We start from the raw sequence: 23580 nt of genomic DNA on the forward strand, positions 1-23580 counted from the left end.
TTAAGAACTACATAAAGATTTAAGTGCGTATAATCTGATGTTGATTGCACCATCTCTACTTGAAGAGCATGAGCTTGTGCTTGTGCTTCTCTTCCAGGTGAAGGGATGTCTTCGGGGTCTCGTTTCGGTTTAACCCATCTCCCATGAGCGTTTCTTACTAACCCCTTGTGTGGCAATTGGTACCAACATTGTGGGATTTTGAGATCATCCACCAACATGTCACATCCCTTGTTCACCAAGGTAATATCCCTCCTGGCATTTGACCTAAAAGTAGTTTCTGTACTCAAAAACCCATCCACAAGATGAAGGTAGGTCTCGAGGCTATGAAAACCAGGCAGATTGAACCCGCCATGCTTGAGATAAGGCGAAGAACCAATTTCGAGCTTCAATTCAGCTCCAACATGTGCGTAAACCCAATCCAATGTGCCCGTAATGTCATCAAACTTTTGAAGACTCTCATTCAAAACAAGCCCCGGCATTTTCGGAACCATGTCTTGTTTAACCACAACCCTCAATGTCTTGACTCCCATTTGGTGTAGCTCTTCCTTGAAGGCCATGTTTCCAACCCTAGGGGCTCCAAAGGAAATTACGCTTATCGTAAGGCCAGGGAATTTTTCGGCAGCTTCATAGGCATTGAGCAAAGCCAATGCACCTCCCAAGCTATGCCCTGTGATTGTTAGGCTCACTTCTTCACCTTTTGCTTGGCACAACTCCACAAGCCGAGTCACTTCTTTCATGACTTGCTCTGATACACTAGACCTGTTGTACCTTGTGGTGTTACTCTTGGCAGTGTAAATCCTATGGAACCCATGTTCCACTTTGGCATCTCAACTCCCAATTGGCTCCAATTTCCTTTGCATATCCTCATACCACTCCGATGGCACCACGGTCCCCCGCCACGCCACCACTATGTCCCTCCTCCCAATCCTCCTAGTCTCCTCCTCATCGCTCACGGCAACATAACCCATCCAGTTTGAATGCTTGCTCCATGTGTCAACCAAGTGTGACCTCTCCAGCCACTGTGGCATGTCGATGTGCAACATTGCATAAATGTACTTGCTAACATTGTAGCCATTTTTGTCTAGACCCAACACATCAAAGAGCTTGTTTTTGTTGTACCTGCAGCTCCCGCAGTACTCGGAGAAGGAATCGAAATCGAAAGCGTCATACGTTGCTTGTGCAAACTCACCATATTTGACAATCTCTCTTCTTAGCCAAGGATGGAGAGGGTCCAAAAGACCCTCCCAATCATTTGACCCGTGTATTTCACGCCATTTTTCGGACATGACGTCTTTCGGAGAAGTTGTGGGAGTTGAATGCATCTCTTCAATGAGGAGATTCCAATTATTAGGGTTAATGTTGGTTCTTTGAGGAATATCTATGTGGAGGTGAAGGAGGTTGGCAAACGACTTAGCTAGACGGTTGGCTTTGTTTGATGTCTTGGTTTGATGGGGATGATCAAAATCAGCTTCCTGATGATGACTAGCTCGGATTTGGGAAAACCGGGTTGCGCTGGGAGTGGCTTGAGCGGGCGGAAGATGGGTGTGCATCATAGTTGATAGCGCCATGGTTGCCTCTATCTATTGATGCCGCTCAAATTTCTAAACACACTGCCGGAAAATAGGGTTCGAACTCTAGTTGTAGATGTATTGAGATTGAGTGTTCTACCACTTAGGCTATAAGCACCGACGAGTTGGAAATAGCGCGTAATTAGAAGATGGAGGAATTGAGTTTAGAAATGAGAGAATGAGGAGAAGACGGTGAACTATACACAAGCAACAATGGATGTGTCACGCGTGGGACATTGGAAAATGTTCATTTGTTTGATTGACCGTTGGTATTTTATTTAGACTTGTTCTTGTTGATTGAGACAAATCTCCAAACCTCTTCAAGTTTAACCTTTGCTCAACGGGAAATTACCAAGATTGTCACTCCCAAAACGATGTAGTGGCATTTGGTAATTGCTTGAAATAAGGAGGGTAATATATATGCAGATCATGTAAACTTCAAATTTAGGGACAACATTATTAAACGAAGCAAAAACAAAATTAGGTACGGGGAAATATACGTAAGGACCATTTTGGACGTTCAACACGTATGGTGGAATCAGTTCTCAGTTTTCACACTTTACGCGAATTCTTGTTAAAAACATTCTAAAGTGGAGGTGCCATGTCAAATAAGACCCTATAACTACAATTTAGTGATATATTTTTACATATTAAAGTGGAGGCGCCATGTTAAATTTTAGTTGTCTCATATATATATATATATGACAAGTTTGATACATAGAGCTAGTTGTGATTGGTTAGATGACCTAACCCAAATTAGCTATGATTGGTTTATTAAACAAAGTAAAATCAAAATTAGGTACGGGGAAATATACGTAAGGACCATTTTGGACGTTCAACACGTATGATGGAATCAGTTCTCAGTTTTCACACTTCCTTTGCACCCCTAAATACGTGAATTCTTGTTAAAAACATTCTAAGGTGGAGGTGCCATGTCAAATAAGGCGTTATAATTACAATTTAGTGATATGTTTTTACATATTAAAGTGAGGCACCATGTTAAATTTTAGTTGTCTCATGTATAGATGACAAGTTTGATATTTATACCTAGCTGTTATTGGTCTATTAGATGACCTAACCCAAATAACAAAAATAAAAAGAAATTTGTATTCCGACCCATTTATTATTTTTTTGCCGCCAACTTATCATTTTTTATCTTAAAATACCGTATGTGCCAAACAATTCTCTTTCTACACCTAAAATGAAAAAGAACAAAAAATAAAAAATAAAATTCCAGCACTAGGAAACTCTGAGCACCTCATCTCTCCAAACCCCAATGACGTCCAATTTCTACCCCTCTCCACCACCTCCCCTACCACCCACAATGAAAACCCAAAAGTCTCAGCCACACAACAACTCCTTCCAGCAGTCCTAACATGTCCGAATTCTATTGAAATTGTCGACTAGTCGAATTTATTTGTATTAGACCATTGATTGTATGATATATGTGTAGAATCACAATTTTAAAAATATCATCAATTAAAAAAAAAAATTGTCATGACTTTCTTTTGGGTCTTTTTAAAGGTGGGTTTTTAGGGGATAAGGATTGTTGTGGATGGTAAGGGAGGTGGCAGTGGAGGTTTGGGGGAGGTAGAAATTGGGGTGGTTAGAGTTTGGAGAGATGGAGTGCCAAAGTTGCCTATTGCTAGATTAATTTTTTTGTTTTGTTGTTCTTATTTGGTGTAAAAAGAGAATTGTTGGACACACTCAGAATTCAAGATAAAAAAAATAATAAATTGAATGTAAAAAGAAATCAAATGGGTATAAATAAAATTTCCCAAATCAAAATTGTTCCTGTACCAATATAAAGTCATGACGCACTCCTCTTCCTCATATTATTTCACTATTGAGGAATACATGATACTTTTTGGGATTGTAAATACAAAAGCACTAGTTTGCTTCTGATAAAAAAAAAAATAACCCTAATTTAATAAAAAGAAATAAATTTGTAAACTTGTGGACCTAATTATTAGTTACTGTTATTGCCGCCAGCACTAAAAGTTAATTAGCGAGATTTTTTTTTCTATAGTTTGATTCTTTTAAGTGTTTCTCACTGTGGTTTACAAATGTACAGCCAAACGAATAAAACAAGAAAGCAAAAGCGATTTGACCAAAAAATAAATTGACTGAAAATTAGTAAACCATTACTAATTTGACCCAGGCCATACCCTAATTTCTTGATCATACTTAATCCAACTACCAGTGTATAACAAGCAATAAGAACAAAGTAAACGGGAAATATTTTTCATTTCCTACCAACTTAATCCAATTTAATCCAACTAGTTAATCCAACTACCAGTGTATAACAAGCAATAAGAACAAAGTAAACGGGAAATATTTTTCATTTCCTACCAACTTAATCCAATTTAATCCAACTAGTAGAGTTTAATAGGCGATAACACAAAAGTAAACAGGAAATTTTTTATTTCGGTATAATAGTCCATGCAAAAACTTCCTATCAACCATACAATTTAATTTATAGGATCGAAATTTGATATTTCTTTGTAATAAATGGGGATTATGTCCTTCAGCTCATCCCATCGAGAAATTTTTGGGTGTTCCGGGTACACCAAAAAATTTTGGTGTACCCTCACTCATAATGGTGGACCCTACCTTCACTTTTTTTTCAATAAAATAATAAAATCAAATTTTAATGAGTGTGGGTACACCAAAATTTTTTGGTGTACCCGGAACACCTAAAAATTTTCCCATCCCATCCACCAGTCATTATTAGGGTTAATAAACAAAACCAGCTCTTTGTATGCATGCCGCAAGTCCCTCCAACGATTAAAGGATGAGGCTTGAATCCCGGTAAAATTAATACGAACTTAGCTGGCTCGAAAGTCAAGGAATCGAAGCAGTTTTGGAGAATGCTTAAAAAACAAGGTAAACAAGTAGGCCAAACATTCAAGTTCTTAATCAACTGTCAAAATTTACATGTTAATTAAGCACTACATAAAAGATTCAAGTATATAATCTGATGATGGTTGCATCATCTCTAATTGAAGAGCATGAGCTTGCGCTTGTGCTTCTCTTGCAGGTGAAGGTATGTCTTCAGGGTCTCGTTTCGGTTTAACCCATCTCCCATGAGCGTTTCTTACTAACCCTTGTGTGGCAATTGGTACCAACATTGTGGAATTCTAAGATCATCCACCAACATGTCACATCCCTTGTTCACCAAGGCAATATCCCTCCTAGCATTTGACCTAAAAGTAGTTTCTGTACTCAAAAACCCATCCACAAGATGGAGGTAGGTCTCGAGGCTATGAAACCCTGGCAGATTGAACCCACCACGCTTGAGATAAGGCGAAAAACCAACTTCGAGCTTCAATTCAGCCCCAACATGTGTGTAAACCCAATCCAATGTGCCCGTAATGTCATCAAACTTCTGAAGACTCTCATTCAAAACAAGCCCCGGCATTTTTGGAACCATGTCTTGTTTAACCACAACCCTCAATGTCTTGACTCCCATTTGGTGTAGCTCTTCCTTGAAGGCAATGTTTCCAACCCTAGGGGCGCCAAAGGAAATTACGCTTATCGGAAGGCCAGGGAGTTTTTCGGCAGCTTCATAGGCATTGACCAAAGCCAATGCACCTCCCAAGCTATGCCCTGTGATTGTAAGGCTCACTTCTTCACCTTTTGCTTTGGTACAACTCCACAAGCCTAGTCACTTCTTTCATGACTTGCTCTGATGCACTAGACTTGTTGTACCTTGTGGTGTCACTCTTGGCAGTGTAAATCCCATGGAACCCATGTTCCACTTTGGCATCTCCACCCCCAATTGGCTCCAATTTCCTTTGCATATCCTCATACCACTCCGATGGCACCACGGTCCCCCGCCACGCCACCACAATGTCCCTCCTCCCAATCCTCCTAGTCTCCTCCTCGTCGCTCACGGCAACATACCCCATCCAGTTGGAATGCTTGCTCCATGTGTCAGCCAAGTGTGACCTCTCCAGCCACTGCGGCATGTCGATGTGTGACATTGCATAAATGTACTTGCTAACATTGTAGCCATTTTTGTCTAGACCCAACACATCAAAAAGCTTGTTTTTGTTGTACCTGCAGCTCCCGCAGTACTCGGAGAAGAAATCGAAATCAAAAGCGTCATACGTTGCTTGTGCAAACTCACCATATTTGACAATCTCTCTTCTTATCCAAGGGTGGAGAGGGTCCAAAAGACCCTCCCAATCATTTGACCCGTGGATTTCGCGCCATTTTTCGGATATGTTGTCTTTCGGAGAAGTAGTGGGAGTTGAATGGCTCTCTTCTGTGATCATATTCCAATTAGCAGGGTGAATGTTGGTTCTTTGAGGAGTATCTATGTGGAGGTGGAGGAGGTTGGCTAGCGATTCAGCTAAACGGTTGGCTTTGTTTGATGTCTTGGTTTGATGGGGATGATCAAGAACAGCTTCTTGATGATGGCTAGCCCGGATTAGGGAAAACCGGGTTGTACTGGCAGCGGCTTGACTGGCCGGAAGATGGGTGTACATCTTAGTTGATAGCGCCATGGTTGCCTCCAGCTCAAATTTCTAAACACACGGCCGGAAGATAGGACGAGCGTTCTACCGCTGAAGCTATAAACTCCGACGAGTTCAAAAGAGGGCTCAGAATTTTGGAGTAATTGGAAATTAGAATACGAGGGATCGAGGGATGAATTATATACAAGAAAAAATGAATGTGTCACGCGTGGGACAAAGACTAAAACATGGAATTACGCAGTGTTTGATTGACCATTTGTATTTTATTTAGACTTGTTCTTGTCGATGGAGACAAGTTCACATGCTGGGAAACCCAACTCTCCTAACCTCTTCAAGGTTAACCTTGCTCATGGAGAAATTATCAAGACTGCCACTCCCCAAATGATGCAGTGGCATTGGTAATTGTTTGAAACAACGAGGGATATAAATCGGCAGATCATGTTAACCTTAAATTTTGGGACAACGATTAGTCATGGGGAAGAAGTACGTAATGACCTAATTGAACCTATTGGACTTTCAACACGTAGTGGTGGAATCAGTTCAGTTTTCACACCTCTTCCTCGGTACTTCCTATAAACGCGAATTTTTTGTTATAAAACGGGAATTCTAATTTTACCACGATAATTTAGCGGAATATAATCTTGAACTTAATCATTTTTATTTTGATAATCTTTCTTGTTTATATAGTTTTGTTCGTAAGAATCGACTTGAGATGTCTTTGTTTAGATTTTTTTTTTTTTTTTTTTTTAAAAAAAAAGAACATGTCAATTCTAAAATCATATATTTTTTAATTGATTATTATTAAAAAGAAGTTCAAAACTATTACAATTGTTTAAGAGATTGAGGAGTTTAGAATTTAAAGCACATGCCCGCGAATTCTGAAATCATATGTTGCTTGTGGTTTGTTAAGTGCAATTTTATACTCATTCATAATAAAAAAAAAATGTAAAGTGCAATTTTATAATCATCATCAAGAGGATAAAATGTTACCAATAATTTAATTTAAGAATCAAAAGTTGATTCACAAAAAGTCTCATCCACAAAATGTCTAAGGTCTCGTTTGAACGTGCTTTTAAAATGACTAAAAGTGTTTTTAGAAAAAATATTTTTGGATTCTAAAAGCACTTTAAGTGCTTTTTACGAGAAGCCAATTATGTGCTTCTTCCAAAAGCACCTTAAGTGCTTTTCCAGGATTTACTAGCATTTTTACTAAGAATTGTTTTCAAAAATATTTTTACTAAAAGCGTTTTCAGTCATTTTAAAAATACATTCAAACGAGCTCTAAGTCTATAGCAATCAATGACTAGAGACAACTAGACAATTATGACATTACATGTAGTATTTATGTTCACACATAGCTCGTCGTAAATAAATCGCTAGAATTACAATTTATTGATATATTTTTTTACTTTAAAATGGAAGTGCCAAGTTAAACTCTCATTATCTCATATAAAGATGATAAGTTTGATATCTAGCTATGATCTATTAGATTTTTTTTTTTTAAGGAGACCAGCTAGTGACCTTGTCACATCAATTCATCCTTATGGAGGTCGAGAAGGTTTACAGAAGCATTTCAGCCTCTTTTTGGCCACTATTGTGTAATTCACTAACAATGATCTATCATATGACTAAACTCAAATAACAAAAATAGAAATTGTTCTTGTACCAGTATAAAGTCTTGACGCACTCTTTTACCTCGTATTTATTCCACCATTAACATTTTTGGAGTGTAAATACATAAAACACTAATTTGAATCCGTAAAAAATAAAACTAATTTGACGAAAATAAATTTGTAAACTCGTGGACCCAATTTTTAGTTATTGTTATTGCACTTGACACGAACAGTTAAGCCAAACAAACAAAATATAAGTGACTTAGTACTATGATCTAGTAGTATTTATTTTCACTTAAAAGTGAGATGTCTTAGGTTCGAATCTCGTGTATGGTGAATTCAACACCAAATTAGACTACTCATTGTGTTGTTTAGTCAAACTATCTCTTCTTTAGTATAAAAATATCAACGTACTTAAAAAAAAAAAAAAAAAGGAAAAAAAGAAAGCGAAAAGTCGTTCCTTTTTGCCAACTTTTTATTTGCTGAAATCATCATCCCAGCAAAGAGGGCCAGAAATACAAAAATTAATTAGTTGACATGCTAGCATAGTTTGAGTAAAGCAAGACTAATTTGATCCAGGCCATACCCTAATTTCTTAACCAAACTTAATCCAACTCGCACTGTATATTAAGCAATAAGAACAAAGTAAAACATGGGAAATATTTTTGATTTCCTACCAACTTAATCCAATTTAATCCAACTAGCAGAGTTTAATACGCGATAACACGAAGTAAACTGGAAATTTTTGATTTCGGTAAAACAGTCGATGCAAGTGCTTCCTATCAACCATACAACTTAATTTATAGGATCCAAATATGATATCTCTTTGTAATAAATGGGGATTATGTCCTTCAGCTCATCCCATCCACCAGTCATTTTTAGGCTTAAGAAACAAAACCAGCTCTTTGTATGCATGCCGCAAGCAAGTTCAATGATTAAAGGAAGAGGCTTGAATCCCGGAAAAATTAACAAGAACTTAGCTGGCTCGAAAGTCAAGGAATAGACGCAGTTTCTGCACAAGAAGTTCGCGTGGTCCGAAAGGAGGCTTGCTGTTAATGATCCAATCCTTGTCAAGAAAGCCCTTTTTAGCACTGCTTGCCATCTGATCATGGAAAGCAGACACAATCTGGTAGATCGAGTTCCTCAGAACATCAGCAACAGCATATGCTTTTGAATGAAGCGGGCCGGCTCTCTTTTTGCTTGTGCCAGTATTAGCCATGCTCGAGTTTCTCAATTTAAAACCAGTTGACCCCATGAACTGATTAGCAGACTGCAAAGTGGTCTTCTTCCCCATGTATGTTTCAACAGCAAGAAGGCAAGAAATCAGTGTGGACATTACAGCAGCATTACTACCAGAGATCTGGGCAACCCCATATCTGTCCTCTTTGAGTGAGCATGCAGTCAGTGAGGCAGCTGTCCACGCACACCATGCATATAGCTGCATTAAAAAAAAAATATATATATATATATATATATATATACTATATATTAGGCTTTTTAGGCGACAAAGTCCACTGTACCAATCTAAGAGCTATTGCCCTGGTCCATAACCAGAGAACAATACTAAAATAAATTGTTAGAATTTCAGATAGAAGTACTACTGGAGAATGGTAGATTAATATTACTCCATAGATGATATGTTAGTTCACAGTTCGTCTAAACGAAGTAGTAAGACACACAGACAGGTAAGATATATCCACGAGTATGGTTAAGAATTGATCTGTTTACCTGGAAGTTATTCAAGGCTTCAGAGTATTTTGAGTCTAGTCGGTTGTCAGTTGGGGACAGTAACTGATTGGATATTTGGGAGCCGTTTTCAATGGAACTTTCCAAGCCTTCACCTAGCTTTGATGCAAGCTGCTCCAGAGGCCGCAAGCATACAGATATAACTCTTTTGTACGTTTCACCAGTTTCCTCAAAAAATGCAGCTCTTCTCCAAGCATCCACATTATTCTCGCAAACCATACAGAGATCAAGATATGCAAGATACTGAAGAAGAGAATTAGGACTGCTCTCCTCCAGAGCTGCAAGGAGAATCTCACTTGGATTTGTTTCTGCTGCTGCTGATCCTTTAGGTGGCGCAAATACGAATCTCTTTGTGTGAAGCAGCTACATTACAACACAATTTCAAACAATAAAGATTTCAAATTAGATGGTTAACTATAAAAGGAAGGGGCATAGAATATGAACATGAAAACTGACTCAATTGATCCAGAAATTTGTTATAGCAAACAAATAGCACCAAGTATTCAGATTCTTTAACAAGAGATCAAGCTGTGTGGTTTATAAGTATGCCATATAGCATGGTATATGACCAAGTTGTAAGTTTTCTAGTGTCATTAAGCAGTTAAGTTCACATCCGAAAAGAAGAAAAAGTAGCTAAGTTGTATGAAATTCCATCAAATGCTACTAGCATTAAATACTCAATCTAGCTATTAGGTTTAAATTGTATACAAAACTTCTGCGACTGGTTCTAACATTTGGAAGAAATATTCTGCATCATTGAGCAGGCCTATGCTGCATGAGGCTCTAGTTTATTCCACTCATGACTTCTGTTACTTCTACGTTACATTCACTCTTATAACTGTACGGGGACGGGCACCAATGAAGAGCACTTGAAGGGGTTACAAAACATTCACAAAAGTTCCACATACCAGGCACTCATTCAAATAATCATAAAGATACGCTCATATGTACTATTGATGTTGTCAAGAACTGGCAAGAAAATGAACATTCAAATAGGTATTTTAGTTGATCTGCAAATGCAATGCTTCTTTCAACAACATGCAGTAGTATTAACAAAAATGAAAATTAACAACCATGTTAATATGTTTAAAGAACCAACCCGATGTAAATGGTGACTTAGTTCCCAGCAGAGAAACACTAAGAAACTCCCAATGTAAAACCTGATCTGCTCGGCAATAAACTTTCCAGTTGTAGTCTGGTTCTGAATGTGGTGGGGCAGAAACACTAGCAGTGCAGCTGAAAACAGGTACGCAACAAAGGAAAGCTGCAAGGATCGTGTGATAGCTGAAGGAAGCCCCATTTTGAAGCTGAAAAAGGGAGGACGCTGTTGATATAAACAATTAGAGTCAGAGCCATGATTTGTGTAAGCAGAAAGCAAAAGGCAACATGAGAATATCCAAAGTAGGCAAACAATTTCTTATGAGAAAACTTAGTAAATGAGTGCAAACAGCAGTCTCAAATCTCCACCGGTAACATGCTTACACACACAATGTATTGCAAACCAGCAAAAAAGAAGTAGAGAGAATTGGGCCAGGACCCTGATTCAAGATAACAAGAATTATGATGAACAATTAACCCACCGTGGTGATCGGATCTCCTAAACAAAGAAGATGAATTCTATACACACACATACACATGCCCCGCTCATACCATATACACCATAAATGGAAAAACCAGAGAGCTCCAAGGACACAATGACAGACAGGGTTTCATCATACTTCAACAGCGCTATTGACACGATTTAGAACTTATAGGAAAACTTCAATAGTTTCTTTTTCTTTTCTTTTCACCACCTTTGAGCTCTACATTTCAGAAACATCTGACTACTACCGTAACCAGCCTAGATGTCTAGGGCAGAACATAATCTATCGAAATATGATTGAACACTCGTGCGTAAAAGCAAAAACTGTACTTTCAATCAATTGACGAGGGGTTTCCTTCATTTCTAGGCTCCTACATATTTCAGCAATGCATTTCTCTTTTGTTAACACACAATACACATCATGTAACATCAAATTACACAGAGAAAGATTCAAACTTTGTATAAAGGTAGCCAAAAACTGACCTGAATAATGGGAAACTCCAAGACCCACCTGCGATTATACACATAGTACAGCCCATAAAGCAAACCCATCATAAAACCCCTAAACCCTACTCTCCCAATCGCAGAAACCCCATCGCCAAACCCCCCACACAACGACGCCACCGAAACAAACCCCGACACCGCCGCCGCGCCCAAAAACATCAGGAAACGCACCGAAAGTTTAGCCCGGGCACGGGAATCGGCCGTCTCCGACGAATCGGAGCCACCCGGTACAAAAAGGAAGCGAACGAGCCCGAGAGCGAGCTGGAGAAGAGAGGCGGGGCGGTGGGGGTGTGGCGAGGCGACGAGGGAGAGTGAGAAGGAGAAGAGGAGCTGGGAGAGGTGGAAGGTCAAAAACGTAATAAGGGCAAATATCGATGGGGCGAACGGGAATGTGAATGGGGGCTTGTCGGCGGAGGGGGAAGCGGAGGAGACGACTGATGAGAGGGTTTTGAAGAGGAAGAAGATGACGGTGGAGGGGATGGATTGCCATATGAGGAACCCTAAGAAGCGGTTGTGGAGCACCATCTCCGGCGGCGTCGCCGAAGCTGGAGGCGGCATTGATTAGTTGGCGGAGGGTTTCAGGTGGGTTTTTGGAGGTTCAGACAAAGGGAGGGGATTTGAAATGTTTCATGGGAGGGTTTTGGGGTTTTTGGTCTGAGGCGCCAACTGAGAACTACGAAGTTATGAACTGAGAGCAGAGCAATTTTCTGAGTCTGCCTTGCTTTTTTACTTTTATTTTCAAATTATATTTGATTTTTTTTCTCCACATTGGGTTTTTTTTTTTCTCAGTAATTTTCTATCAAAACAAATAATTGGTTAGGGGGAAGCGAATCCTCCCCATTGGAGTTCGAATTCAAGTTTGAACTTTTACGACGTACTTTTTAGGGTCACCAGCTCTGCTTTGGCGTACCGTTTAATCAGAGACTAAAGTACGCTGCTCTCTCATGTGGTATCAAATAAGGTACGAGCGGACTCCAAATTACATATTATTCAACAGATTTTAACTTTTTCTTTTTTATTTCAATTAAATTTTAACCAACATCAAAGCTCCAAATTTGTTTGGAAAATGTATGAAAACACAAACAACAACTTGAGTCCGATTCTTCCACTAAACTTTATGGTTTTCTAATGAGTCAATGAAAACAATGAGTTTTAGAGAGAGTAGGAAAATTTTGGATTTTGGGTTAAAAAGAGAAGCGAAAAAGGAAGCGATAGAAAAAAAGGAGAATCTTTAAATCGGAGAGAAAAGGTAACAAGAAGGAGTAGACAAAAATATACTTGCGTTATATTTCTAAACTCATATCCAAAAGACTTTTTTTTTTAAGTTTCACCATTTTCAGTTAATTGTTAATAAACAAAACGTAAGTCAATTGGAAGCAACATTGCATTAATAAACAAGAAAGAGCATAGTTTGCAGAGTGGTAAATAAATAGGAAACAACAATTTAACAGATTAATTCATGAAATCCAAAGGACGAGACGGATCTTCTGCAGTGCATACATATCTGCAATGTTCCTAATCACATGTTATATAAACAGATGACACTCCAAACCCAAACTAAATCACTTCTAACTGCACAAGACTGTCACACATTAGGCGAACGAGGCTGTTCTCGAAACACTAGATTGAGCGTCTTCAAATTGATCATCGTCTATCTTCTCGGAGCTCAGGCTTGGTGGGATGAAAGCTCTGTAAACTTGCTCCATGTTCGGAATTTCCTTGAGTTCGTGTGCAGCTACTTCAAGCGCGGTGTGTTGGAAAAACCGGTAGAATTTCTTGCTGCAGATGAAACTGAAAAGCAAGGACATGATAGGAAGTGGAATTAAGAATGGTGCATAGTAGAATCTCTTCACCCCAAAGTAACCAAACATGGTAACTTGGTACAATATCAGAGATGCAATGATTCGAATTTGCATGTGCGGCCACATCCTTCCATAGCTTTCGTATGCTGGAATATAAACTTTGAGTGCCTGCTCAATGAAACAACAAAACCTTTAGTTTTCGAACGCATATGTTTACTTTGAGTCAGTAAAGTTTTTTGACTAGAAACTGGCAAGCTCGAAAAAGACTGGAGGATACCTGATTTCGAAGGATAAGCCATCCAAGACCAAAGTACAGCACACCAAATGGAAGAATCAGTGGAGCAATAACAGAGTAGCAGAGGACAATCGTAATGATGAGCAGATCACTAGGTACTCTAGTCCCGTATCCAAGATCACTGGGAAGCCAAGCTGCTTTCACCTCAGCTTCGGTCTTACAGAGGTACTTCCTCTTTATATGGAAAATGATCAGAGGAACTAGTCGGGACAGTTCAAGACCATATCCAACGAAAAACCTGTCATCAACGCGTATCACAAAAATCAGTTCAATAATAAAGACATGATTTAGATCGTGTGGACAAACGGTAAAGTATTTTGCAATCTTGTTTCGGTTCTTGGTAGGAAATGAAGAGCTAGAAGACGCAAACTGTTACTTACTTTAGGGCCACAAAGGTGAGGAAGTAAGTTGCATTGGCAGGGAGGCTAGTTGCGAGTAATGTCAACAAGAGAGTTAGGATCCTTCTCGATGGTCTTGAATGTACTGAATAAGGTTCCACCTACCGTAACTCCAAGAAAAACATTGAAGATAGTGAAGTAGAAGTATTTCCCGGAAGCAGCCCTTATTGCATGGCTCTGGGAAGGAATTCCCTCAGCCTTGGACAAAAACAGAAGGAACTTTGGCAACATAGCTAGAAAGACTATGAGTGCAATTTGAGGTAGATAAGCCTCCAGCACTGTCCTAATCGCATCTTGCTTCAAAATTGGCTTTAGAAATGGAAGAAGTTTCTTCAGGTTGTCCAGAGTTGTGAATGCAGAGATGGCAGCAATTGGAATCATATAAAACACTACAGTCAGAGCCACGATGATATACACAACATTCTGCCGCACCTGTCTCTGAAAAAACTTGATTTTGAGATTAGGCCAAAGTACTTGACGAGGCTCAGGAGCATCGGTGACTGTCCATGTGTCAACAAGTTGGGCATGTAGAGTCTGAGCTGCAGCAGCTGCAGTCACCCTACTGGTGAAAAAAACCAGTGCAGCATTTTGCTGCTTCTCTCTGAGAGTGGCTTTCTGTTCAGCCTCCAGTTTCGGGGTTAATTCATTAATCTTCTCCGTGTAGTACTCAATACTGTCTACTTTTGCCCCACAAAGACCAAGGAAACCGGTTTTGTTAGTGGGTCTTATTCCTTCTGAGTTGCCAGCTTTCTTCGATAATGCATAGACTGCTTCAGCGCGTACAAGCTTCTTCTTAAACCCTTCCAACTCTTCCCAAATTTTGTCCACCTATAGGAATTAACTTAACATGATTGGCAGATAAATAGTAATACTAAAAAAAAAACACACCGTCAAACAATCATATTACCTAAACAACGATTCCCTGTATACGTTAACAGTTAACAAGGGCACAAAATGAGGAGAAATGGGCGAAAAAACCATACCTCTTTGTTGTCTGTGACAACCAATGATCTGTAAAATGTATCAGGGTAGACGGTCTTGAAATAAGAATCGACCTGTTCCTTCCTAATTTGACCTTCGAGGGAGTTAGGTATGTCTCTGACAAGAATGGCAAATTGTTCAGGCTTCGCTTGAGGAGACATTAAAGCAGTGGCTCTCAGGTTGGAGGCATGTTTATATGCCTTCCACAGCAAGAAATACGTGACGAAAGAAACCCAGTAGACACCCAAGAGAAATGCCCACAACCTAGGACTCTTCTCCTGTACATACAGAAAGACAACACAAACGCAATCAGCACTCAGAAGACAATTCATTTGAGAGGATTATACGAAAAACCGCGGCAGCCGCAGATCCATGGGAAAAGAAGAACAAAACCAAGACGTTTCATGAAAATGTTTCACAGCTTACCTTGAGATGTCCCATGGATAACTTGTCAAGGTCACTGAAAGTGCCATTGCTTATGGTTGCGTTGGTTAACTTCTGCCCGACTTCGGTGGCAGCAACTGGCAGAAGAATTGGTAGCAGAACAAGGCTAGACAAAACCAATATACCCAACACTGCCACATCAAATAGGAAAGTTAGAACCTCGAGGTTTCTGACTTTATAAATTAGGCCAAGCATTGCATACTGTTATACCAGAACAAGGAAACAAGATCATCACAAGAAGTAAAACTGGTAACACACTCCTTGTTAAGATAAGTATTATTCGAAACGTCGAAATCATCCTAAAATCTCCAGAAATTCACTTCTCAAAGCTAGAAAGAAATTAACTTTTCCAATGCCAATCTCAAGAAATTCAAACTATCCAAATTTACAGCAGTAAAAACTTAGCGATCTGAGAGTAGACTTCCAAATCGGACCATCCAGCAAAAACAACCACAAAGCTCTACCAATTCCGAACTTTTCAGCAAACAGAACAAACCCCAGAAACAGTAACATGGTAAAAAACAAAAGAGACAAAAATACCAAAAAGTAAATTCGAGAACAGTCAAAAAGCTAAAAGGACAGAGAGACAAACAAACCAGTGCTCAAGAACACGAAGTACACAGCAGTGTCGACCCCTGACATGGATATAACTTCCTGCTCAGGTGGAAGACAGAGCCTCCTTGATCCAAGCAAACGGGTTCCGGGTCATGGACCCGCCCTCCCATGGATCCAACCCTCTCAAGATCCGATTCGGATAGTAAATCACAGTGTTTCCAGGCTTTCTCGAAAGCCATGAGAACAAAAGCATCAGAGCCACAAATATGAGGAAGGAGGTCCCCAAGGACGTCAAGAACGAAGCGAGGTCCATCTGGGGTTTTCTCTAAACTCCCAAAGATTCAAGCTTTTTCTCTCTCTAAGCACTTTGGAGTGAAAGTTCTAGCGAGAGAGCATGCACTGATGCACAGAAGTAGTGGAAAATCAGATAGGAATGGAAATAAAACGAGAGAAAATGGAGGGTTAGAGAGAGAGAGAGAGAGCCGTTAGAGGGACATTGAATGGGAGGAAGGGGAAAGTAACCGTTGAAGGAGGAGGGAGAGAATTAAAGGAAGGAAGGCTGGTAGCTTTTGGTGGTTGTGAAGTTAACAGTCCATGACAAGTAATGCAAATGCCAAACCCAAATGAATGACAGAGGAAATGAAAATATCTGGAAGCATGATTAGCAAGTTTGTGTTTGTCACCCTTTTTTGATGGGTTGGCAGTTGGCACTTTGTTTTTGGGGACAAGGAGTTAGAGTGTTTCAGACAAAAAATAGACTGCATCACTGTCACGGTATTAATTTTCAATAAATTGGTATGGCTCTATCTTATCTGAGTCTTGTCGATACAACAGTTATCGCGCCACTTATGTTGTTATTAATAACGTTACTAATATTATCGATATAATTTGTTAACCGCAACGATATCGACATGAAAAACGGATTGTCAGTTTTAGAGAGAAACACTAACTGTATACATGTATGTAATTATGTAGAGTAATTTATCTTTTAATACGAGAGATTGGGAGACTGTTATTTCCAAAAGATGAAAATGTCGCTTGCAGGAAACATAAATGTGGTAAAATATGGAAAATGGCAAACGTGTGAAGGTTCAGTCATGGGATCCCATTTGATTGGATGTCCCAAGAAGGAAAGTCATGAGATCGCTTTGAATAGGAAAAAGAGAAAGTCAGTTATGTACTGACATGAACGTTTTTTAAAGTTGGAAAGTTAAATCGTCCATTGAAGGCAGCAAATAAAGAAGAATTGGCGGTTTCAAAAACTGCCATTAGTCTCGTTTTACCATTTAAAATTGGTTTTGTCTCATTTTATTCAATAAAAATTATCATTTTCGTCTATTCCGGCAGATAAATGTTAAACTAAAGGGTTCAGTAATATAGACATTTTATTTAAAATAATTCTTTGTATCCAACTTATCTGCTAAAACAATTCATATTCTATTTTTGATAACTCGGATTCATACCTCTCTCTTGCATATTGTTATGGAGTTTTAGTTGTAGCTGTTGGCAAAAGCAAACAATGAGCTATTGGCAAAAACGAACAATTACTTTAGTCTAAAGAAGCTGGCAAAATTGCACTGTAGAAATGAACAGTGTTTTGGACCACATTTCAGTTTATTTACAACACTGCCACTGAATCTCTCGACTTTTGATCCCCGTGTGTGAGCAGTGCTTCAGCCAAAACAAGTGCTCTCTCCAGTTTTCATCTCTTCCATACTCAAACCCTAGCCGCTCCACCTCTCTCTCTCATCTCCCTTCGTTAGGTCCACTACAACTCAAAACCTCGACAAAACACAATTCCCCTTCTGCAAAAGGTCGAGAGTTTTCTCTCTCTGAGAATTAAAAAATGTGAGCTCGCTGATCTCTCTGAGAAACCATGGCCTCCATTTTTGTCAAAAACCAAACTCAGGCCTTGAGTCCACAAAATCTGGAGAGCTTTCTCTCTCGCTTTGCTCTCTATGTAAGCCCGAGAGAAATTCCTTGGAAACATCACGCCTGCAAACGAAGTTGCAGGCCCACACACCAGCAAACTCCATCTGAAAGCCGAACAATCTAAAGGTAAATCCCTTCGAACTCTTCGATTATGAATATCCATCGTCTTCCACCTCATCTTTTTCTTCTGTTACTGCTTCGACCAGTAAGGATACTTCAGGCGGTGCTGCTGTTGCTTCCGGCGAAACATCACCACAGAACCACCATCATTCACTCTGTTCTACTCATGACACACAGGCGAAGGCCTTTCACTGTGCAGTCAGTTCTAAAATGTCCGGTCTTGCTGTGACGGGTTATCGAGTTCTTGCATCGGGTCGTTCAAACGAGGCATTCAGGTATTGTATTTATTTGATTAATTAATTAACTATTTATTGATTATATGTTTTGATTTCTTTTGGGTTTTTTTATTTTCGTATATTTCTGTTTTTCTTTAATAACTCTGGAATTTGGATTTTTGAGTTTTGCATTCATGCAACCTTAGGCTTCTGGGTTTGTTGTTTTAGAGCTAAAGAAGATAATTTAAATATAATTTGAATCATTGAAGTCATCACTCTCGCCTCTCTGTCTCTCTCTCTAAACAATTTCCAATTGGTTTTTAGAGAGAGAAAGTGGCAACAGCAGCAGTGGGGAAGGAAGAAGAACTATTCCTGTTTCTGTGATCCTGCCCTTCGAAGCTCTGGAGTTTGGCTTTGGCTCCGTTAGCTGTTGAGGTAATTATTAATCCATGCCTGGAGAGGGTGACAGTGAGAGAAATTGTCGGGATTGCTGGGAGATAAAGAGAGGGAGGAGTGGGGGTGGTGAACAGTGGCAAGTTAGGTTCGTGTATGCGGGATATGTGGAATAAGAATTCATTTGAGAGTTTTAGGTCTTTTTCAACGTCCCTGTTTAATTTCTAGATTTGTGGTTTTCGATTTGCAGCTGGATTTTGTGTTTTGGATTTTTTTTGTTTTGTGATTTTGGGGGTTATGTCTGCGTGCTTCGATCTTGCGTCTGGTTGTCTAATTTGATTTGGTTTTTTTCTTTCAGGAAGCGCTGATCATCAAATTTTGGAGCTGTTGTGTGCGGCGTTGGTAGCCCTTTTGTGCTGAGGGTATACAATTTTTTGTTTTTCCCTTCGAGTCTTTTGTTAAGATTTTTTTTTTTTTTTTGGTGGCCTTTGGTATGCAGATACAACTTTTGTTTAAATTTTTGTTTTTTCAAATTTTGGCTAATTTGTTTATGTGTTTAGATGCTCAGTGTGGGTTTATGGTATAGTTTTCCTTTTATTTTCAGGAAACGGTGCTTTTTGTTTTCTGGAACCGCTTGTAGAGCACACTACTTGAGGATCTCAGATCGAAGGTAAAAGGTAAAAATCTCTGGCTTCCTTTAATGGTGTAAGCTTGCACGAAAGAGAGAAACAATAACCAAAATTTTATCTGAAGAGAACCAAGAATTTTGAAGCCAATTACATTGGCTTAAGAATTTCTTAGGATAGAACTTGCACTCGATCGACAGTTTTATTTATTTGCCTCTGTTTTCTTGCTCGGAAAATATTATTTCCAGCCCTCAAAGCCAACCAATTGAAATTTATGTTCGGGCAACAACCAACACATAATTCTAATAAAAAAGAAGTAGCGAGAAGAAGAATGTAATACAGAGACACATGCATGTGGAACTTCATTGCTAGATTTTATTATTTATCATAACTCAGTAAAGAAAAATTACAGACGTTGCCTTCATAGGTTTAGGGTTTTATTTTAGATAAATTGCAGTGCACTGTCTGTGCTAAAAGTTTTTGGATCCAAAGCGGTCAGGATGCTAATTTATAAAGAATTTTTCTTTAAATTTTTGTGTTCTTTTGTGATTTCATTTTATCTGAATTATTCATTTAATGTTTGAGATGCACTACCTTACAGAGTATTGTTCTCTTTGGGCTATAACAAGAAATTTGATTGTGCAGATTGTATTAGTTTTGGGATCTATAAAAGGATATTACAAGGAACATATATTGGCTGTTGATACCATACTTGGATTCTAAACTCTCCAAAGCTGCCTTCATCTGGGTTATTTTCTCAACATTCTCTTTTTCGTTTACGGTTGGTTTCGTATACCATTGCAAGTGTTAAATTTGTGATTTGTTGTTTATGTGGTGAAAAAATAGGATGCTAGAACAATTCAGATTATTTATTTGTTACACGAAAAAAAACTTTTAGAACTCCCGGTGGAAAGAGATTTCGCTAACGAAAAAGTGTTATTTTTTTGTGAGACTTAAGAGGTTACCTTCTCCAAACGCATAAATGGACTTTTGAAGAAGGCTTTTGACCTCTCTATCCTCTACGACGCTGAAGTTGCTCTCATGATCAACTTCTCTCGCTCTGGCATGGCCTGCCAATTTGCAAGCCACGAGTACATTTAATTAACAAATAATTCAACTAGCTAGCTAGGTTTGATGATCATCTTTTCAATTAATATGGTTTTGCTAACGTGTAATGCAGCATAAATAGGACCATTTCCATGTATAGAGGTAAAGTAGGGTTGCCTGAAATCAAACAACTTAATTTTGTGTTCCAATATCACAAAGAATGGTGCAGGAATTTTCATATTTGGGTAGATTTTTATGAATTGTTCTCGAGCTAAAGGTTGAAATGATCTTATTCACTTTGATCTTTTCTAGAAGCTATTTGTTAATGGTTGTTAACTTGGCTAAATGAGTTTTGCAAGCTACCATTTTGTTTAAATGTAGAAACAAAAACTAATATCCATGAAAAGAAAGATGAGTTACAAAGAAAGATAGGATATCCGTTTAAGCTTGACTGAAAGTTAGAGTGTAATGCTTGGTGATCATCTATTGCTACAAGAAGAAATTAAAAAAACTTTGTTATTTGATTCTCCGCATTTTCATCGCTGATTCGTCTATGAACAGTTAAATTTTGCTTTGCCTTTATTAATCTTGAGTTCACTCTTTTCTATTGTTATTATATATTGTTTTCAATTATATAATTGCAGCTTTCAAAAGAGGAAGATGGGTATTTTTGTTTGGAGAGAGAGAAGGGGGAAGATAGTTAGAGAGGTGAATTATGTTGACAAATGGGATGGTGGATTATAATGTTGTATTAATTAGAATGTTAGGATTTTGTATCATGTTGTGTGAGTTAATGTTTTATGTTCTATGTTGTGAATGATTTTGCATTCATAACTGCCAGGTTTTTGCCCCAATGTTTATATGTGATGCATCAACATTTTTTTTACTTAAAATAACCCCAAAGGTTTGGCCTTTCTGTATTCTCATATAGCATTCAACCAACAACATGCCATTAGGTCTCCGTTCTCTACACAAACTAAAACAAATATTAAGTCCTTTGAACACCCAAATTCAAAACCAATAAGTAATGATAATTACATTATTGTCTTTCCCAATACACAACAAATTGGAACAAAAACTACATATATATATATAACACTTCCATATGCTTATTTTTCTTTCTTAGATGAAATTATCCATATGTCAAATCAACCATAGTGGATAATTTCACTTCATTATATATAACACTTCCATATGCTTATTTCACTTCATTATTTTTTGCATTCCAGTTGGTCTTTGTTTCGTTCTCAGATAGTTATCAGCATAAAGTAAAATTCCGTTCTTGGCTCTCTTTTTCTATATTGTAGCACCTGCTTATCTGTTAATGTAAATTTGGGTTATGTTGGATTTTTCAATTTGATTCTCCAATATATTTTTTTGATGACAAACTGTTCTAATCAGTAATTCCCCACTCTAAGAACTTGAGACCTTGGACTGATATTTTCTGGTATACTCACAGACCCCTGAGATTTTTGTGTCTCCAGAGTTCTCCAGCCAACCAGACCCCTGGTTGCCATACTTTTGTTGCACGCAGATCTTCTGGTATACTCACTAAGCATAAATTTAATGGTTTACAGAAACTTTTAATAGTTCCATCCTAAATATCTTCCTTTATTCTTGATGCCATGTTACTTGCTCGACCCTTTCTTGCATCAGTTGTGTCACCAAAAATTAAAATGAAATGAAATAGTTTCCCTACATGCTTAATGTTGTGAATGCCGGTGATGTTAGAAATTTAGTGTTGTTGCTCTCTTTAATATATCCGTACTCATGTGTTTTACAGATGCGCAGTTCAAAAGAACTGGTTACTGCTTGGGTGAGGGTTTATCTGTATTCTTGGCTTGGAGTTGGATGCACTTTGTGTAATGGATTGTGATTTGTTTGAAAATATCTTTGGTGATGATTTTGAGTATAATGTGTTTTCCTAATACTGTTTTTCTCCCTCTTTGTAGTCCAGTCGTGCAGAAGACATCTCCATTAACCAGTAACAGATGAAATTGTTTGCTGTCGAGGTTCCCATGAAGAAGAACGAAAATGCTGCAAGTGGATGATAGATAACAGCTCAAGACACATGGTATGAGGGTGCAGGTAAACTGTACATATGCATCTGGAAAAAGTTAAAAGTTAAGGCGGGTTAGCTGTAGCTTCTCCTTCTCGCCACTACAGAAAATACTTTTGAACTGCATTAAGCTGTTAATAAATTAAGCTTAAGCTATATTTTACCTATCAAAAATGAGTAAACTGTTTTAAATAGGAAAATTAAGTGCTCATATTAGGTAAACTGTCACTTTTACAAAGTTTTCTGGTAAATTAGATATATAGTTTAATTCGAAGAGTTGTATTGACCTTTACTTTTGTTAAATTATGTAGTTTAATTACGTCCCCTTTGTCCAATCCCTATATATCTGCTCAACTCTTGGGTCAATTATTTGCCAATAGGAATGTTTAATTGCTTGATCAATGATGTCAGTTCAGTTTGAAGAAGAAATTGGACTTTTGTTCAATAGGGATTGACTCTCACATACGAGTAAGATGTCTCAATTGTTCATTGATTCTTGGGTGCTACGTCTTTTTAGTTGCTTTGTGTGGAAACTATTCATGCCTGTTGCAACTAATACATTCAAGTCCCGCAGCAACGCGCGGGCATATTTTCTCGTGAGTTCTGTTTTAAAAGTAAATAATGGGTTGTGCTTCAAAATCTAATTCAAGCCACACGCTGAATCTCATGACTGCAATTACATCTACGCATCAATCCACAATTGTTTTAGCAAGCAAAAATTGTGTCAAGAATAAAATGTCGATACTACCATTAATCTAAATGAGACAAAAATGGCCAAAAATGACAATTTCATAGGACAAAGTGAGTTAAAACTAATTTCACGTAAAGTGATACTAAATGATAGTTTTATGGGCAAATTAATCAATATCAAATTACTTGTAGAACTCTGTTTGGCTCTTAAAACAAGAGGAAATTTTTGTTATGCAATAAACAGAAACTTAAAGCATACACTCAATTGACTTACAAGCCAAGTATTTTTCTTATTTCAATGTGCATTAGAGTTGAGATTTTAGCTAAATTATTTGGTAAGTAATTATATTAAGATATCAAACTCGTCGGTCATAAGAATCAAATATGAAACTGTTCACTTACGAATAATAAATAAAAGATTATAGACAGTTTTTGGTGAGTGATGTTGACCAAGCATTTTTTACTTAAAACACAATCTTTTGTGATTCTGTTTAACAATTATAGTAGTGAGATTTTCTTCATCAAAGTT

General features: G+C 38.2%; 3 protein-coding genes, 1 long non-coding RNA gene and 1 pseudogene across 4 annotated transcripts; 1 reads left to right on the forward strand and 4 right to left on the reverse strand.

Annotated features, from left to right (window-relative positions):
- LOC103952451 lies at window positions 1-1718 on the reverse strand (annotated as a pseudogene).
- A 2745-nt stretch (window positions 1719-4463) lies between these two features.
- Window positions 4464-6218, reverse strand: LOC103952407 (phospholipase A1-Igamma1, chloroplastic-like). The gene is given in 3 exon segments (XM_009363999.3): window positions 4464-4671; window positions 4674-5211; window positions 5213-6218. Coding segments are annotated over 3 exon segments (1557 nt in total). The 5' UTR covers window positions 6080-6218; the 3' UTR covers window positions 4464-4519.
- Window positions 6219-8383: 2165 nt separating this feature from the next.
- Window positions 8384-12219, reverse strand: LOC103952408. Its single transcript, XM_009364000.3, has 4 exons — window positions 11474-12219; window positions 10508-10732; window positions 9391-9771; window positions 8384-9100 (listed from the first exon to the last, which is right to left on the reverse strand). Exons 1-4 carry the CDS (start codon window positions 12050-12052, stop codon window positions 8639-8641), a joined length of 1647 nt encoding a protein of 548 aa, XP_009362275.2. The 5' UTR covers window positions 12053-12219; the 3' UTR covers window positions 8384-8638.
- A 641-nt stretch (window positions 12220-12860) lies between these two features.
- On the reverse strand, window positions 12861-16650 carry LOC103952409 (CSC1-like protein ERD4). Its single transcript, XM_009364001.3, is given in 8 exon segments — window positions 12861-13464; window positions 13574-13829; window positions 13972-14043; window positions 14045-14817; window positions 14973-15248; window positions 15397-15545; window positions 16011-16074; window positions 16076-16650. Coding segments are annotated over 8 exon segments (2175 nt in total). The 5' UTR covers window positions 16283-16650; the 3' UTR covers window positions 12861-13086.
- Window positions 16651-18216: 1566 nt separating this feature from the next.
- Window positions 18217-19256, forward strand: LOC125476424. The gene is made up of 3 exons (XR_007257738.1): window positions 18217-18296; window positions 18988-19051; window positions 19234-19256. It is a non-coding gene; the product is annotated as an uncharacterized LOC125476424 (long non-coding RNA).
- Window positions 19257-23580: the final 4324 nt, after the last annotated feature.

The sequence above is a fragment of a genome, unplaced genomic scaffold (genome assembly GCF_019419815.1).
Source record: "Pyrus x bretschneideri cultivar Hongxiangsu unplaced genomic scaffold, Pyrus_bretschneideri_v1 Contig19, whole genome shotgun sequence".
Taxonomy (NCBI): Eukaryota; Viridiplantae; Streptophyta; class Magnoliopsida; order Rosales; family Rosaceae; genus Pyrus; species Pyrus x bretschneideri.

What these genes read in the sequence shown, in the direction of transcription:
- LOC103952408 (XM_009364000.3), bottom strand. Translation starts at nt 12,052, where the DNA reads ATGCCGCCTCCAGCTTCGGCGACGCCGCCGGAGATGGTGCTCCACAAC. An exon ending in TGGAGTTTCCCATTATTCAG is followed by an intron (nt 10,733 to 11,473) that starts GTCAGTTTTTGG and finishes TTATATCAACAG; the next exon opens with CGTCCTCCCTTTTTCAGCTT. An exon ending in TAAGTCACCATTTACATCGG is followed by an intron (nt 9,772 to 10,507) that starts GTTGGTTCTTTA and finishes GTTGTAATGTAG; the next exon opens with CTGCTTCACACAAAGAGATT.